The following is a 17,352-nucleotide window of genomic DNA, read 5'->3' as shown; positions in this document are numbered from 1 at the left end:
GCAGGCAGGCAGGCAGATAGGCAGGCAGGCAGACAGACAGACAGGCAGGCAGACAGGCAGACAGGCAGACAGGCATGGGAGCAGGCAGACAGGCAGGCATGGGGGCAGGCAGGCAGGCAGGCATGAGAGCAGGCAGACAGGCAGGCAGGCAGGTGTGGTGCAGGAGCAGTAGCTGAGTGCTCACATCCTGAGAGAGAAGCGCATGTCCTAGTGGACCTCAGTACAGTGTGGCTCATGGTGCCGCACTGTCCAGGCTAGTTCTGTACAGACACCATGCCAAGAGCTGCTTGTCCTGTCCCACAGGTGGAGACTGAGAACCTGCAGGATCATGAGCTGCAGCGGCTACGGGAACACCTAGCCCTACTGCTGAGCTCATTCCTGGAGGCCCAAGCCTCTCCGGGAACCTTGAACCAGGTGGGGCCAGAGCTACTCCAGCGGTGCCAGATTTTGGAGCAGAAGATAGCCACCTTTGAGAACATTGTCTGCGTCTTGAACCGTGAAGTGGAGAGGGTAGCTGTGACTGCAGAGGCTTGTAGCCGGCAGCACCGGCTAGACCAGGACAAGATTGAGGCTCTGAGTAACAAGGTTTGTACTTAGCTGGAATAGTAAGTCCTGCATCTTTGGAGCCTGGACCGTGTCAACCCCGTCTACACTGCATGACTTGGGCTTTGGCCATCTGCTTTCTGAATCTTCTACTCTGTGAGGCTCAGTCAGAGCATTTGACACTACGCTGGGGCTATGAAGCTTCTGGGTGCATGTACATTCAGAGCCCTCCATGTGAACTTGGAACCTGTTCCTAACACTGGGGACAGCAAAGACTCCAGAGGCTAGCAGTGGGGGATGTGGGGGCTCAGGGCCACACCATATGACAGTCAGAGTGAAGTGGTCTCTGCTCTGCAGGTGCAACAGCTGGAGAGGAGCATCGGCCTCAAGGACCTGGCCATGGCTGACCTGGAGCAGAAGGTCTCTGAGTTGGAAGTATCCACCTATGATGGGGTCTTCATCTGGAAGATCTCTGACTTCACCAGAAAGCGTCAGGAAGCAGTAGCTGGCCGGATACCGGCTATCTTCTCCCCAGGTGCCATTTGTGTTCTTTTTTTTTTTTTTTTTTTTTTTAAAGATTTATTTATTTCATTTGTATGTGTACACTGTAGCTGTCTTCAGATATTCCAGAAGAGGGCATCAGATCTTGTTACAGATGGTTATGAGCCACCATGTGGTTGCTGGGATTTGAACTCTGGACCTTCGGAAGAGTGGTCGGGTGCTCTTACCCACTGAGCCATCTCACCAGCCCACCATTTGTGTTCTTCCCATCAGCTTCAGAGGCCCAAGAGAATGGCTCCCTAGCTGGGGCAGGGCACATGCTCAGCTGGCACCAGGAATGTCTGCATCTTACTCCTCCTGGGAGTTAGGCATGAGGAGCTATGGGGTGCCAGATTGGATGTGCAGAGTATGCCCCTTGTCACCTGCAGATGAGCATGGTGGCTTTGGAGTGGATAATGGAAAACAGACCTTTGCAAACAGGGTCATAGCTTCAAGCTTGTCTGACTCCTGCCCAACTGGCTTGAGCATTAATATTTCCTGTAAGCAGGAGTTCTGTGAGAATGTTCATCACTCTCCTTCACTTGCAGGGCTCTGGAGGGGCTCTGGAGCTCCTCTGGCAGGGACTGCTGCATGCTAGAGACCAGTGTGTCATTGTAGGGTACAGTTGCTTCCCTTGTGCTGCCTGCTTTGCACTTCCTACTGTATCACTGTGGCTGCCTTTCTGTGGACTTGAGAGTACCTCCTGAGCTCCCCACGGATGGTGCGAGGGCCCAGGCTTTGTCTTTCTCCCTTGTTAGCTTCCTGCTCAGTAGTTTACTTCATAACTTAGTCATCGTCTATCAGAAGGTGATCTGCACGGCATTTATTTCTAGGCTTACTTTACAAAACTTTCTCTGCAGTAGAGGTTCTAGGATCAAGGCTAAACCCTTGGGAGACCCTCACCTTACTGGCTTGGCTTGACACTGGTGGTCCCTGCCTTTGCGTGGGAAGACGGCACACTCTACTCATCTCTGTAACATGGCTTCAGCGAGGGCTAGCAGTACACGAACCTGGAGACTAGAAAACCAGTGTCTTAGGTAGGAACCCGAGGCACGGGTGGGCAGCCTGGGAGCCAGATACGATTTCTAGAGTTGGGTAGTCCATGTTGGCACTGCCCCCCCCCCTTCCAGGTGACTTAGTAAATGTTAACTTGTGAGGTGTGCAGGCCCAGGTTAACAGAGTTCCACAGTGAGTCTGGTAAGGGTCCAGCATCAGGAGCCCAAGTCCCTTGCAGCAGTCTCCTGGGGCCATAGCCAGGCAAAAGCTGGTTTGTATAAAGGTCTGCTTTAATATTGTTGGGTTCGTGTAGTAGGCAGAGGTCCAAGGAACAGGAAGGTGGGTATTGACACTGCCTGCAGAGGCTTAGCTCTGGTGAGTGCAGTGTGGCTGAGAGCTGCTGGGAAGCCAGCTGAGACGGTACTGCTGGGTTCTCCACCCAGAGGACACAACTTTTCACAGCTCTCTGCTTTTCACTTATGGCTGCACTTCATGGCAAGCAGCCTGTGGTTCAGAGCTGTTCACTTCCCAGCTAGGAAGCAAAAGAAAGAGGGATGCACTGAGAGCCCACTGTCTTCTTCAGGTCCCACCCCTGTGACTGAAACACTTCCTCTCAGGCCCACACATTAGAAAGTTCCTCCATCTGCAGGCAGCACCAGATGTTTAACAAATGGGCATGGGGTGGAACATTGCAGACCAACATACACTAAGAGTGTGCAGTGGCAGGTGCCTGAGGGTTGGTAAGGGTTGGTACATGTGGTTACTGAGACTGAGATCCACAGTAGATCTTATGTGGAGATGCTGGTATACATTCTGGAGTCCAAATACTGAAAAGCTTACTGTCTAACTTCATAGACAGGTCCTACCTCAGGGCAAGGAGACCAGTTTGATTTTCTTCTGTTATTTGTGTTCTGAGTTTCCTTGGATGCACCTGTCCCAAGGTTGCTGCTCCCATGCACGAGGTCTACCAGCCATGCACAGTGGCTTAGAATGTGCCCTAAGGCGCTCAGGGACAGTGCTGCTCCAGCCGTTAGGTATTCCTTGACCCAGTTAGCCTCACAACCAACTAGTTACTTAGATCATGTATCGTTTGTTATTTTTTGAGACATGGCTTCACACTATAGCCCACGGTGGACTTGGATCCATTATGTAGCCCAGGCTGAACCTGAACTCATGTTGGGAAGCTTGTGTTACTACGTCCAAGACTCCTCTTACACAACCTTACCATGTTTGGGCTGGGCTGTTGTTTGTTACCTGTGAACCAATGCTTCCCAACCTCCCAATGCTGCACCTCTTCACTACAGTCCCTCATTCTGTGGTGACCGCAACCGTACAATGATTTTGTTGCTACTTCATAACTGTAGTTCTACTCCTGGTATGGATCATAATGTACTTATCTGATGCATGCTTTCCTGGGGGCACAACCCACAGGTCGAGCTGCTGCTCTAGGGCCTGAGGAATGCTGACTGTGCTGTTCTGAGTTTCTGTTTCTCGGATTCTTCTGCTGAGGCAGGATTCCTGTGGCCTGCTCTCCCTTCATAGCTTGTTGAGGACCCCAGTTACTGGGGTTTTGCCACCATAGTTTTATACTTTGTTACTTTGAGGTTATTGAAATTATCAGTTAGCTTTAAAGGATGAGCGCAGAAAGATGCCTGACTGGATTTGTAAGCTCAATCTCTAGAACCCACATTAAAGATGGTAGGAGAAAGGAGTTACAGAAACAAAGGGTGGAGCAGAAACTGAAGGAATGACCATCTAGAGATTGTCCCACCTGGGGATCCATCCCATATACAGTCACCAAACCCAGACACTATCGTGGATGCCAAGTGCTTGCTGACAGGAGTCTGATATAGCTGTCTCCTGAGAGACTCTGCCAGTGCCTGAAAATTACAGAAGTGGATGCTGACAGCCATCCATTGGACTGAGCACAGGGTCCCCAATGGAGGAGCTAGAGAAAGTACCCGAGGAGCTGAAGGGGTTTGCAGCCCCATAGGAGGAACAACAATATGAACTAACCAGTACCCCCAGAGCTCCCAGGGACTAAACCACCAACCAAAGAGTACACATCGTGGGACTCATATGTAACAGAGGATGGCCTAGTCAGTCATCAATGGGAGGAGAGGCCCTTGGTCCTGTGAAGGCTCTATGCCCCAGTGTAGGGGAATGCCAGGGCCAGGAAGCAAGAGTGAGTGGGTTGGTGAGCAGGGAGAAGGGGAAGAGGATAAGGGGTTTTTGGAGGGGAAACCAGGAAAGGGGATAACATTTGAAATGTAAGTAAAGAAAATATCTTAAAAAAAAAAAAAAAATAGACGGTAGGAGAGAGCAGGCAGCGAGCAGTGCACAAGGAAGGCAGAGGCCAGCCTGGCTACAGAGTGAGTCCCAGAACTACATAGACACCCTGTCTCCAAAAAACCAAACAAAAAGCTGGGAGGAGAGAAGCAGCTCCCAGAGCTCTCCTTTGGTTTCCAACACACCCTGGCAGTGTCCGCCCCATAGGACTGCACGTGAGTACACACAGTAATGACTTTCCTGAAGAAGTGAGATTGGAATCCATCCTGAGCTGCATGGCAAGGGTCTCTGGGTGGAAGGGGGTTCTTTGTTTGTTTGTTTTTGTTTTGAGACAGGGTTTCACTGTGTAGCTGTTCTGGAACTCACTCTGTAGACCAGGCTGGCCTCGAACTCAGAAATCAGCCTGCTTCTGCCTCCCAAGTGCTGGGATTAAAGGTGTGCGCCACCACTGCCCGGCGGGGGTGGGGGTGGGGGTTTCTTTTGTGAGGAACCCCTTTTCTTGATACTTAGCAAAAGCTGTGTGACTGTTTCTGTTTTCCCCTTTGTGAGGGTGGGCTGCAGGGAAGGAGCCATGCCCTGCCCTGCCCTCACTGACGTATCTCCATCCCCCCAGCCTTCTATACAAGCAGATATGGCTACAAGATGTGTCTCCGGGTCTACTTGAATGGCGACGGCACTGGGCGGGGAACACATCTGTCTCTCTTCTTCGTGGTGATGAAAGGCCCCAATGATGCTCTCTTGCAGTGGCCTTTTAATCAGAAGGTATAAGAGGCAGCCCCAGGATTCTAGGGGATCTGCGGGTGGCATTGGGTCAGCTTCCAAGTGGCCAGGTTGTCCAAGACTGTGTATGTATCCATGCATATTGGGCTGTGGTTCTGCAGTGACTTCTCAGTGCTGACTCTGACACCTGATTGGCTTCATGACCCACACACATTTGAAAATCTCCTGGGGAGGTATGCTTCAAGGGGGGCCGCAGCCAGAGCCCCCCTGTCACTATTCGAAACCAGGGACTTCCTTAGTTAAGGAATTGAAACTCCAGAGAGCAGATTATACTGAACATGGTCTCTTTCCTTCACCACTCAGGGTCCAGCTCTCCTCAGAAGCCAGTATAGGAGGTAGCAAAGAGTGAGCACTTGCAGGCCCAGAGACCCCGGCTCAGACCCCCGTTCCAGTGAAGTACTTTGCTTCCCAGGCAGGCTTCAGAATCTCGGCAAAAAAAAAACCCCAAACAACAAACCATCAGTAGATGAGCACTACAGAGAAACAGCGCACAGGAACGTGTGTGCAGCACTGAGCTCTCTCTGTGGAGAGGCAGAATAGGGCTGATGTGGGGTTTCAGGTGACTCATGAGCGTGTTCCCTCCTTGGATTGCCTTCTCTCAGGTAACATTGATGTTGCTGGACCATAACAACAGGGAGCATGTGATCGACGCATTCAGGCCTGATGTAACCTCCTCCTCCTTCCAGAGGCCTGTCAGTGACATGAACATCGCCAGTGGCTGCCCCCTCTTCTGCCCTGTGTCCAAGATGGAGGCCAAGAATTCCTATGTACGGGATGATGCTATCTTCATCAAAGCTATTGTGGACCTAACAGGACTCTAGCCACCCCTACTAAGAATAGCAGCTCGGTGAGGAGCTGTCACATTAGGCCAGCCAGGCCCTGCCCCACACAGGTGGGCAGGCTTGGTGTAAATGCTGGGGAGGGCCTCAGCCTAAAGCCAATCACCATCATACAGAAAGGCAGGAAGGAGCCTCCAGTTGGTCTTCAGCTGGTAACTGAGTTGGACGGTCCACTGAGCTCAAGGGCCTGGTGGAAGCCACTGGGCAGCTTCTCAGCTTCCCAGTAGAAAAGCTCCTGCTGTCCTCTCTGTCGGGGGAAGGGAGAGACCCTTGGGCGGGTGCTCAGAAAGGGCCTCTCAAGAGAGAGCCTCAAGAGCTGCACCAGGAGCGAGAGTGACTGGCCTTCCCCACCCCAGCCTTTGGAAAAGAGGTAGGGGCTGCACAGGAGACGGCGTGCGCCTGCAGTGTAGCCCAAGAGAGAGGCTCTCAGAGACATGGGCACTCCCTGGAGAAGGGCCTGCCTGGGCTGCACAGGGTGGCCTGTGTGGAGGAGAAGTGATTAAACTGTTGAGATGTCTGTGTTGAGAGGTGTTCATCTGGCTCCTGCTGTGTCGTGTCTAGGTAGTGCTGAGCCTCTGGCTATCACTCCTGCCTTATTCATTCTGGCCCCCTCTATTCCTTATAGCCTTCAAGCCCAGTGACCACTCCATTGTGAGTCTGCCTGGGTAGAGATGAAGGGCTGACCTTGACCTGGCCAGTGTACAGGCCTTTGTCTCAGGGTCCTTGCCTGGTTTGCACAATAGGAAATGTGGTGGGCAGCATGGTGTGAGCTGTGAGCATGCTGTGATGGAGGTGGGCCCTGCTGAGCGGCAGCCCAGCAGCAAGCATGCTGTAATGGAGAAGGAGGAGACACTGCCCTCTAGACCCCTTCGTCCCCTGTGGACTGTTGTGCTCCTGGTTTGTCTGACTTTTCACACCGGATTGACTGGTTTTAAAGGGTACAGAAACAGCACTGGTGTCATCGTGGCGGCAAACCGACCTCACTCTGGCTGGGCCCTGTAACTTGCTGATGGAGGGTGCATCTTGTTTCTTTCTCTCCTCTGTCCTGTGAGTTCTTATGCTGGGAGCTAGGCCTGCCTGTCACCTAGTGGGCCCAGAAGAGCCGGACTGATGATATGGTTCTCTCACACATGCTGTGCCTGCTCCGCAGAGGGGTACATCTAGGCCCTTACAGCATGTGGGCAGGACCCAAGCATTTTACATGGGCGCTGGAGCAAGATGTACTTCTCTGAGGACTCTAGTGGACATTTTAACCAGGATTATTGCTCTAGGATTTCTCCACAGAAATTGCCTATTCCGGGCCGGGCGTGGTGGCGCACACCTTTAATCCCAGCACTCAGGAGGCAGAGGCAGGCGAATTTCTGAGTTCGAGGCCAGCCTGGTCTACAGAGTGAGTTCCAGGACTACACAGAGAAACCCTGTCTCAAAAAACAAAACAAAACAAAAACAAAAACAAAAAAAAAAGAAATTGCCCATTCCTGTCCATTTTTTCTACTTAGTTTCTTTCTGCTTTGTAAACATTTTTGATCTAAGGCTGATTCTTGGTTGTATTTGACCCTTTTTATTTTATTTTTTTTAGATTTATATATATGTAAGTACACTGTAGCTGTCTTCAGACACTCCAGAAGAGGGCATCAGATCTTGTTAAGGATGGTTGTGAGCCACCATGTGGTTGCTGGGATTTNCAGACACTCCAGAAGAGGGCATCAGATCTTGTTAAGGATGGTTGTGAGCCACCATGTGGTTGCTGGGATTTGAACTCTGCACCTTTGGAAGAGTAGTCGGGTGCTCTTACCCACTGAGCCATCTCTCCAGCCCGGTGTTTGAACTTTTTTGATGTGGAAAATTTCAAAGCTAGCAGGGCAGTGGTGGCACACAGCTTTAATTCCAGTACTTGGGAGGCAGAGGCAGACAGATTTCTGAGTTCGAGGCCAGCCTGGTCTACAGAGTGAGTTCCAGGACTACACAGAGAAACCCTGTCTCCAAAAACCAAAACAAAACCAAAAGTGTATGCCCCCGTGCCTCGGTAATGTACTGGGGATTGCACTCCAGGCCTCCTGCAAGCTCTCTACCAACTCAGCTGGATTTCCAACCCGAAGTGGTGGACTGTTACATTGAAGGTGTTTTCTTTCCTTTAAAAGGGAATGGAGGGGGCCAGGGTATAGTACAGTGGTAGAACACTCTTATGCTCAAAGCCCTGGGTTCCATCCCTGCTGTGTGTGCATCCAGCACACAGGAGCTGAAACTGTGGAATGGGAAGAATAGAAAGGTATCGACAGGGCTGGGCATGCTGGCACACACCCTTAGTCCCGGTACTGAATAGGCAGAGGCAGGTGGAAATCTGTTCAAAGCCAATCAGTGCTACACGGTGAGATTTTTTTCTCAAGAGACCAAACCAAAGAACAGAATCCATAGGGCAGTGTGAGGAAAGGAGTTGTGACAGACAGAATCTGAACCTACCTGAGGTCAAGGTGGTTCAGCTCTCTGCCTATTGAATCCCTGTGGGTGGGGAGGAACTTCTGAGCAATGCCTTGTAAGTCAGTTTGCTGTCAAATGAGACAGATGTTGAATTGTCCTCTTCTACAAGGAAGAGGGGGATTCTGCCAAACCAGCTCTCTGGAGACAGCTCATGAGCAGGTATGTGCATCTCCTCCCAGGGAGGGGACTGGCCACACATACACCTCACAGGCCCCCAGATTTTAGAGTCACCATCATTGCCCTCTAACCACACCACTGCCTCCTGTCAGCACATCTGGGATAATAGTAATAAAATCATAATGTCTTTTGGTTTGTATGCTGGTTTCTTGTTTTGTTTTTTTGAGACAGGGTTTCTCTGTGTAGCCCTGGCTATCCTGGAGCTCACTCTGTAGACCAGGCTGGCCTCAAACTCAGAAATCCACCTGCCTCTGCCTCCCAAGTGCTGAGATTAAAGGAGTGCGCCACCACCACCAGGTGAGGCAGGGTTTCTTTGTGTTGCCCTGGAACTCACTCCCTAGACCAGCCTGGTCTTGAACTTGGAGAGATCTACCTGCCTCTGCCTCCTGAGTGTTAAAGGTATGAGCCACCACTGCCCAACCTGGGATAGTATTTTTCTGTGTGTGGTGTGCTTGTATACACATTCATGAGTACCTGTGAAATTCTGAAGTTCATTAGAGTCTGCCATCACCCTCTCCTCTCTGCGTGCTGGTGTTGCGAGCAGAGCGCCATACTTGTCTGTCAAGCACGGGGATGCTGGAGATCAGAGCTCTGGTCTGCATGCTTGAGCAGCAAGGGCTTTAACCACTGAGCCATCTCCACAGCCTGTTAGGAAATTTGATACCTACATAATGTTTTCTTTATACACAGAACACATTTGGTTGATTTCATTAGATATTTGAGCTGTTTCTCCTTCCTGATGGCTATAAAGTGCCACTACGGAGATCTCTGCTTCTGGGTTTGTATGGGCACATTGTCATTTTTTGTATGGGCACATTGTCATTTTTTGTATGGGCACATTGTCATTTTTTGCAAGTCAGTGAAACTACTAGGTTGTATGTTCAGCTCTTTAGAAGCTGTCAGGTAACCTGGTATGTTGATATTTTTCTGTAATCTCAGCACAGAGCTAGAAGGATTGAAAGTTCAAGGCCAGTGTTGGCTATATTAAAAACCCTTCCATAAACAAAGACACAAATAGACTCCAGAAAAATGAAAAAAAAAAAAAAAAAGTGCAGGGCTGGAGTGATGGCTCAGTGGTTAAGAGCTCCGACTGCTCTTCCAAAGGTCCTGAGTTCAATTCCCAGCAACCACATGGTGGCTCACAACCATCTGTAATGCCTCATATACATAAAATGATCGAATACATCTTTAAAAAAAAGAGAGTAAATCATTTTTTTTTAAAAAAAGGTTGTTTTTTTTAAAAAGTGCCAAGCTCTTACATGGCCATACCATTGCATAATCTGCCAAGAAATTGTTTTTGACTTTTTCTGACAGGATTATTCCATGTAGCACTGGCTGTCCTATAACTCACTATGTAGACCAGGTTGGCCTTGAACTCACAGAGATCCACCTGCCTCTGCCTCCTGAGCACCAACACACCCAGGTGTATGTGTGAGCACATGCATGTATTCATGTGTGTATATATACTATGTGCATATCTGGTGTGTATGTATATGTACTATGTGCATGCCTGGTGTGTATGTATATGTACTGTGTGCATATCTGGTGTGTATGTATATGTACTATGTGCATGCCTGGTGTGTATGTATATGTACTNTGTGCATATCTGGTGTGTATGTATGTGTACTATGTGCATGCCTGGTGCCCAAGGAAGCCAGAAGAGGATCTCAGATCCCTGGAACTGTAGTTACAAGTGATTGTGAACCACCCAGTGGTTGCTGGGAACTGAACCTGTATCTTCTGAAAGAACACATTCTGTTAGCTTCCTTTTCCTCAGCCTCTAAAGGTTTTATTCTTTTGTGTACGTGGGTCTGTGTGCAGGTGCCTGGAGAGGCCAGAAGAGGGTGTGGGATTCCTGGAAGATGGAGCTGAAGGCAGTTAAGTGGGCACTTTACAGTCCCTGCCCTCATTTTCTTTCTTTCTTTGCTTGCCCCCCCCCCCCTTTGGCTCAGTCCATCGCGTGGCCATGGCTGACCTGAAACTGTAGATGGGAGCAGAGCTTCAGACCTGTGAGATTCTCCTGAGGGCTGAGACTGCAGGCATGGCCTCCTTCCTGATGATTCTTCTTTGCTTTTCCTTATGATGTGTGGATCATCTCAGTCTTTTCTGGCACCTCAAGTCCTGTCACCTGAATGAAACACCACTACTTGGTCTGTCTCCTTATACAGCTACAATAATCTGTAAACATCACTAATAAAATCAGGTTTTCTTCTTGGTGAAGCGATAAGAAGTTTAAGCCATGGGCAGTTGAGTGTAAACATGATGTAGATGGCCCCTCCTGCCCGGCCAGCACTGCAAGGACCTCAGTCTGTCCTCCTGTCTTAGGGTTACCTTTGCTGTGATGAAATGCCATGGCCAAAACAGCCTGCTCTGCGTTTTTTCAGTGTACACTTCCAAATCACTGGTCATCATCAAAGAAAGTCAGGGCAGTGTCCTACTCAGGGTTTCTATTCCTGCACAAACATCAGGACCAAGAAGCAGGTTGGGGAGGAAAGGGTTTACTCAGCTTACACTTCCACATTGCTGTTCATCACCAAGGGAAGTCAGGACTGGAACTCAAGCAGGTCAGGAAGCAGGAGCTGATGCAGAAACCATGGAGGGATGTTTCTTACTGGCTTGCTTCCCCTGGCTTGCTCAGCCTGCTCTCTTATAGAACCCAGGACTACCAGCCCAGGGATGGCACCACACACAATGGACCCTCCTTGACTTGATCACCAGTTGAGAAAATGCCTTACAACTGGATCTCATGGAAGCATTTCCTCCACTGATGCTCCTTTCTCTGTGATAACTCCAGCCTGTGTCAAGTTGACATAGAACCAGCCAGTGCAGGCAGGAACCTGGAGGCAGGAGCTGATGCAGAGGCTGGAGGGGTGCTGCTTACTGGTGACTTTAGTTTGTGCCACGTGGATATAAAACTATTGAGCACTCAGGTTTTCCCTTTAAAGGACATTCTGTATCAGAGGGTGATGGCACATACCTTTAATCCTAGCCCGTAGGAGGCAGAGACACAGCTGGATTCTGTGAGTTCAAGTCTAGGCTGCTTTGCATAGCAAGTTCAGGCCAGGCAGGGCTAGATAATGAGATTTCAAAGAAAAAAAAATCTGTTCAATGTGTTTCCCTCCCAGGCTAGTCCCACTGTGTGACTGTCACTTGCTCACCTGTGGGAACTTACTTGGGTGGTTTTCAGGGTTTTTGCAGGGTGACATCTGTGTTTGGGGATTATCACAAGACAGGCAGCATTTCTCAAACGTTTACCCTAAGAGTGGAGCTGCTAGGTCATGTGTTAAGTTCATATGACTTGGTTTATATTTGAGACACCTCTCAAATGCCAGAATTGTAGGCACAGCACCAAATCTATGCAGTGCTGGAATTCTGTCTGTCTACCTATCTGTCTGTCTATCTATCTATTTAGGGACAGGGTCTCACCTTGTAGCCTTGGCTGTCCTGCAACTCACTCTGGACCAGGCTGGCTTCAAACAGAGTTCAGCCTGCTTCTGCCCACTGAATGCTGGGATGCTGTGGTGAGCACTTCCCTGAGGTGTGTCTCCAGGCTCTAAATACATTTTTTTTGTTGTTATTGCAGGGTCTTACTGTCCAGTGACTTAGACTCCCTAGTACTGGGTTAGAGTACCATGCCCATAGAGAATACATTCCATCTCATTCCTTTGCTCATTGAGATAGGCTTGCTGTGTTGCCCAGTCGGATCTCAGACTCAGTGGCTCCTCTCCCTAGCTCCAGAATAGCTGGGGCTACAGGTTATGCCACCACCCCTGGCTTGGCGAATTTATTTTAAATGTGGCTGCGTCCCCAGTGAAGTACCCTGCAAGCTGTACTCTTGTTGTCCCACAGCCCCAGTAGCACTTGGGCCTCACAGTGTGTTTTCAGTATAGCCCCTAAGCAGCATGTCTTATCTTCCCATGGTTTAAGTTACCATGTGGTTTACCTATTTTTAAGTTGCATATTCTCTTCGGTTGAGCTTGAGACTTTTGTTCTGGATGCAAGTCTGGTTGAATACATTACTTATTTGGAATGATTTTTTTAGCTTTATCTTTTCATCTTGTGTCTGTTCTGTAGGGAAAGCTTTTAGATTTGATGAGATGTTTAGCAGTGTTCTGTGTAGGTTATATTTCAGTGTCTTTTCTCAAATTTGTGTGTCGCACAAGCATGCACGACACGTACTTCTGGGGAGAGAAGTGTTTAGGTTTCCTCAGGCACCAATCACTTTTTTTTTTCTCGAGACCAAGTCTTTCACTGGCCTGGAATGCTGAGTAGGGCTAGGTTGGCCAATAAGCAGTAGGGGCCACCTGTCTCAGCGTCCCTTGTGGTGGAATCATGAGCACACGCAGCCACTCCTAGCCTGTTTTGTTTTCATTTGTTTCATTTTGTTTTTCAAGACAGGGTTTCTCTGCGTAGCCCCTCTGGAATTCACTCTATAGACCTGACTGGCCTTGAATTTAGAGATCTGACTGCCCCTTCTTCCAGAGTGTGCACTACCACTGCCGCCCAGGGTGCTCCCAGTTTGGTGTGTGCGTGTGCGTGTGTGTGTGTTAACTTCTGGAGATTGAGTGATTGGGTTCAGGTTCTTATGCTTGCCTTGTAAATGCTTTACCAACGGAAATATCTCCCTAATCCTTTCAAAATTCTCTGCTAACATCAGATCATGACAGTTTTCTTTTGTGATCTCTTGTCATGACGGTGTTTCTCATGTGACAGTTGGGTATATTGTTTATTTGTTTGCACAAGGTATAGGGTTCGGATTAATTCTGAGATCCAAAAGTAATTAAATGGAAAAGTTTTTAAAAATAAGCAATTCATACATCTTAAGTTGTACAATCCGTAAGTTGTAAATTCTTAGTGTCATGATGAAATCTCATCCCATCCTGCTGTCGACTTCCCACCCGTGGCACCTGAGATGTGTCTCATTCCCTTTAGCATCTCCACTCTGTCTCCTGCACGCTTGGCCACTTGCCCATCTCAGGGACCAGAGGACATGTGCATGGAGGCCTTTAATCTCTGTGACCTTGTTTTACCTAGTGACTGCCTGAGCACAGCGCTGCTGCCACTCAGTCCTGCCAAGAGACACTGGACGTGCTGTGCCTGACTTGTCCATTGTGTGTTTTTATGTACTTGTTAGTGGGAGGGGTTCTATTTTATGTATGTAAGGACACTGTAGCTGTCTTCAGACACACCAGAAGAGGACATCAGATCCCATTACAGATGGTTGTGAGCCACCATGGGGTTGCTGGGATTTGAACTCCGGACCTCTGGAAGAGCAGTCGGTGCTCGTAACCACACACTGCTACTGCTACAACCTGTCACTTTTCAAAGCCTTGAGCTCACAGAGCTCATCTAAGCCAGGTCGTGCGCGCCTTTAATCCCCGCACCCAGGAGGTGCAGGCAGGCAGATGTGTGACTGTGGGGCCAGCCTGGTCTATACAGAGAGTTCTAGGACAGCTGGAACTACACAGAGAAACCCTGTCTCAACAAACAAAGAAACAAAAACTCATCTAACTGAAGGAAATTATGCTGAGACCAATTCAATATGCTCACAGTGTTAACGAGCTAAAATCTTTCATCCCTCAACCAAGAATACTTTGTGTGTGCTTGAACATTGTTTTTTTTTTTTTTTTTTTTTTTTACATATTTATTTATTTTATGTGAGTACATTGTAGCTGTCTTCAGACACACCAGAAGAGGGCATCTGATTCCATTACAGATGGTTGTGAGCCACCATGTGGTTGCTGGGAATTGAACTCAGGACCTCTGGGAGAGCGGTCAGTGCTCTTAACCATTGAGCCAACTCTCCAGCCTGGTTTTGTTTTTTAAATATGTGTTTGTAGGTACAAGTGGTGTATGTGCATGTAGAAACCAGAAGTTGACATCAGGTGTCTTCTCTGTATATCTTCACTTGTTGGGAGTAGGGAAGACAACTGTTTGCAACTTATTTTCTGTTTTGTGCAGGTGACAGTTTGGGGATCAGGGAAGCTCTGTGGGATGGGAGTAAAGGGGCAGGGAGTCAGACTACACAGCCTAGCCCCACAGAGCCCTGCGGTCAGGATGAGTGAGGCCTGATGTTGCCCTGTGGGGATTGGCTGGATCTCTAGCTCGGCACAGTTTGAGGAGCCAGGCTACCAGTGAGCATGCTGCTGAATGGTGGAGTGGGGTGCGGTGGGGTGGGGTAGGTGGGTGGGGTGGGGTGGGGTGGTGCCCATGAATAGGGGAGTGGAGTGGGTGACTAGTGGCCAGGATCAGCCTTGGAAAGCCCGAGTGCTGGGGCACTGTGTCCCTGAGTATGGCACTTTCTACAGGTGCTGTTGCTGAACCAGTTGCCCAGGCCCTTGGCACCTGTGGTGGTCCTGAGTGGCCACAAGTGAGCTGCTGGAAAGGAAGTCTGCCGGGACCTAGGCTAAGAAGCTCACTGTCGGGAGGCAGCAGGAGGTCACTCCTTGACACACACATAGATACCTTTAGTTGGTTGTCTCTTTTGAGACAGGATCTCACTATGTAACCTTGACTGGCCTGGAACTTGCTTTGTAAACCAGGCTGGCCTTTGAACTCATAGAGGTCTGCCTTCATCTGCCTCCTAAATGCTGGAGTTAAAGGAGTGTATCGTAATGTCTGACACAGGTACATCTGCCTCCTAAATGCTGGAGTTAAAGGAGTGTATCGTAATGTCTGACACAGGTACATCTGCCTCCTAAATGCTGGTGTTAAAGGAGTGTATCGCAATGACTGACACAGGTACATCTGCCTCCTAAATGCTGGAGTTAAAGGAGTGTATCACAATGTCTGACACAGGTACCCTGTTTTGAGGCAGGGATTCTTTTTGTGGCCCTGTCCGTCCTGGAGCTCACAGAGTATGTAGAGCAGGTTGACCTCAAGCTCCAGAATCTGTCTGCCTCTGCCTTTTGAGGGCTGGGATTCCAGGTATGTGCCACCAAGCCAAGCGGTTTGGTGTTGTTTCCGTTTTGGTTTTGTGTGTAAACAGTGTCTCACTGTATAACCCTGGCCACAGATGCCTTTTAGATTTGCTTTTAACATGTGTATGTGCATGGATGTGGCTTTAGAACTGGATAATGGTTGGAACTGGGAGGGAGGGTTAGAGAAACTGACCAGAAAGGCCTGGATTTCCATCCATGGGTGACCAGGGAGACTCTAGTGTAGCCCTAGAAACATATGAAATATGTTATTGGTGACTCTGGCCATGGTGTTGATCATACAGCAGCTGAGCCATAGTGACCCCAGCTGGCTGTCATAGGATGCTGCAGTCTGTAAAGGGCACTGGACCTTACAGGGGCAAACCCTCCTGACCATCAGGACAGTACCTAGGGAAATCTTGGAAATCTTTGGGCTGCCAAAACTGTAGGTAGGGCTGACAGGTACAACCCCTGCCTAGGGGACCTGCAGTCCACAGACCTGTGTGAGCTCCCGAGGCTGTCACCCCCACCCCGCAGAGCCACCACTGCCAGGCAGGTCTAGTTTTTTTTTTTTTTTTTTTTTTTTTCAAAACAGGGTTTCTCTGTGTACCCCTGGCTGTCCTGGAACTCACTCTGTAGACCAGGCATGTCTCGAACTCAGAAATCCACCTGCCTCTGCTTCCCAAGTGCTGGGATAAAAGGCGTGCGCCACCACCGCCCAGCAGAACTAAAGATTTTTGACTCACACAGAGTCATATGTAGAAACATGTCTCCAAAGAGACAGTATTTGGAGGTGATTGGATTATGAAAATAGAGCCTTTGCGGGCCTGGAGAAGTGTACCCAGCCCTCCACCATGTGAGTTTGGTCAGAAGAGGGCCTTCGGTTACCTAGGAAACAGCCCTCATTAGGCCCTAGGTTTGTGCACCTGGTCTTGGGCTTTCCGCCTCTGGAATTGTAGGAAGTAAAACGTGTGCTGTTTGTGAGCCGCTCAGGCTGTGGTGTCTTGTTAAAACAGTAGAGTGGACTAAGACATAGGGCTGCTCAGCCTTAAATTAAAAGCTTGGGAGGCTGAGAGTTGCTTGGTGACCTAAGCTGTGGTCTGGGTTGGTAGATTTTTCTGTGGGTACTGTAGAAGGGTATGTCCTGGAGTTGGTAGGAAGTTCTGCCTGTGCACACCTGTCCCATACAGGTAGTTGATCTTCAGAAGCTGAATTCTACACCCTCCACTACCCCCTGAGAACCAGGCCCCGGAATGGGAACTAGGGCCCTTAGAATGATGAGCAACTTTAAAAAAAGTCATCAGTTGTTCCGAATCCACTATGGCCAATGTCTTTGTAAAAATGGAGCTTTTGACATAGACACACATAGCAAAAATGATAGGTTATAGGGACAGACACCCGGGTGAGGACAGGAGAACTGCCACAAACCAAGATGGGTTTGAGTCACCAGAAGCCAAGGAAAGCAAGGACAACTGTCCAGGCCCTGCTGACCCCCAGAGCCGAGGACTCTATTGTTAACCTTTTGTCTAAGCTCCATCCCAGTTACCTGGCAACAGCCAGGTATGTCAGCTCACCTTAAAAGGGGCTGCTTGCCACCTCCTCTCCCTCTTGGTCTCTTGCTCCCTGTGCCCTCTCGCCATCCCCCTTCCACGTGTTTATGGCCAGCCTCAACTCCTCTGTCTGTCTGTCTGTCTGTCTGACTGTCTGTCTGTCTGTCTCTCTCTCTCTCTCCCTCTCCCTCTCCCTTCCTCCCTCCCTCCCTCCCCTCCCCTCTCAACTTCCCTCTCCACGCC

General features: G+C 49.4%; 1 protein-coding gene across 4 annotated transcripts in view; it reads left to right on the top strand.

Moving 5' to 3' along the window:
• Window positions 1-6,836, top strand: part of Traf2 (TNF receptor associated factor 2) — a 27,177-nt gene extending 20,341 nt beyond the window's left edge. For 3 of the 4 annotated variants that reach the window (XM_021193434.2, XM_029536750.1, XM_029536749.1), the window contains exons 8-11: window positions 304-585; window positions 901-1,078; window positions 4,982-5,130; window positions 5,751-6,836. In XM_021193434.2, the coding sequence (XP_021049093.1) occupies window positions 304-585; window positions 901-1,078; window positions 4,982-5,130; window positions 5,751-5,969 (828 nt within the window). In that variant the 3' untranslated portion in view covers window positions 5,970-6,836. The remainder of the gene's footprint in view (window positions 1-303; window positions 586-900; window positions 1,079-4,981; window positions 5,131-5,750) is intronic. The other variant, XM_021193436.2, reaches the window with a different exon arrangement.
• The last annotated feature ends 10,516 nt before the right edge of the window (window positions 6,837-17,352 follow it).

The sequence above is a fragment of the Mus pahari genome, chromosome 3 (assembly GCF_900095145.1).
Source record: "Mus pahari chromosome 3, PAHARI_EIJ_v1.1, whole genome shotgun sequence".
NCBI classification, from domain to species: domain Eukaryota; kingdom Metazoa; phylum Chordata; class Mammalia; order Rodentia; family Muridae; genus Mus; species Mus pahari.
The sequence above is the reverse complement of the archived record's forward strand: the minus strand, read 5'-3'. Positions and strand labels throughout refer to the sequence as shown.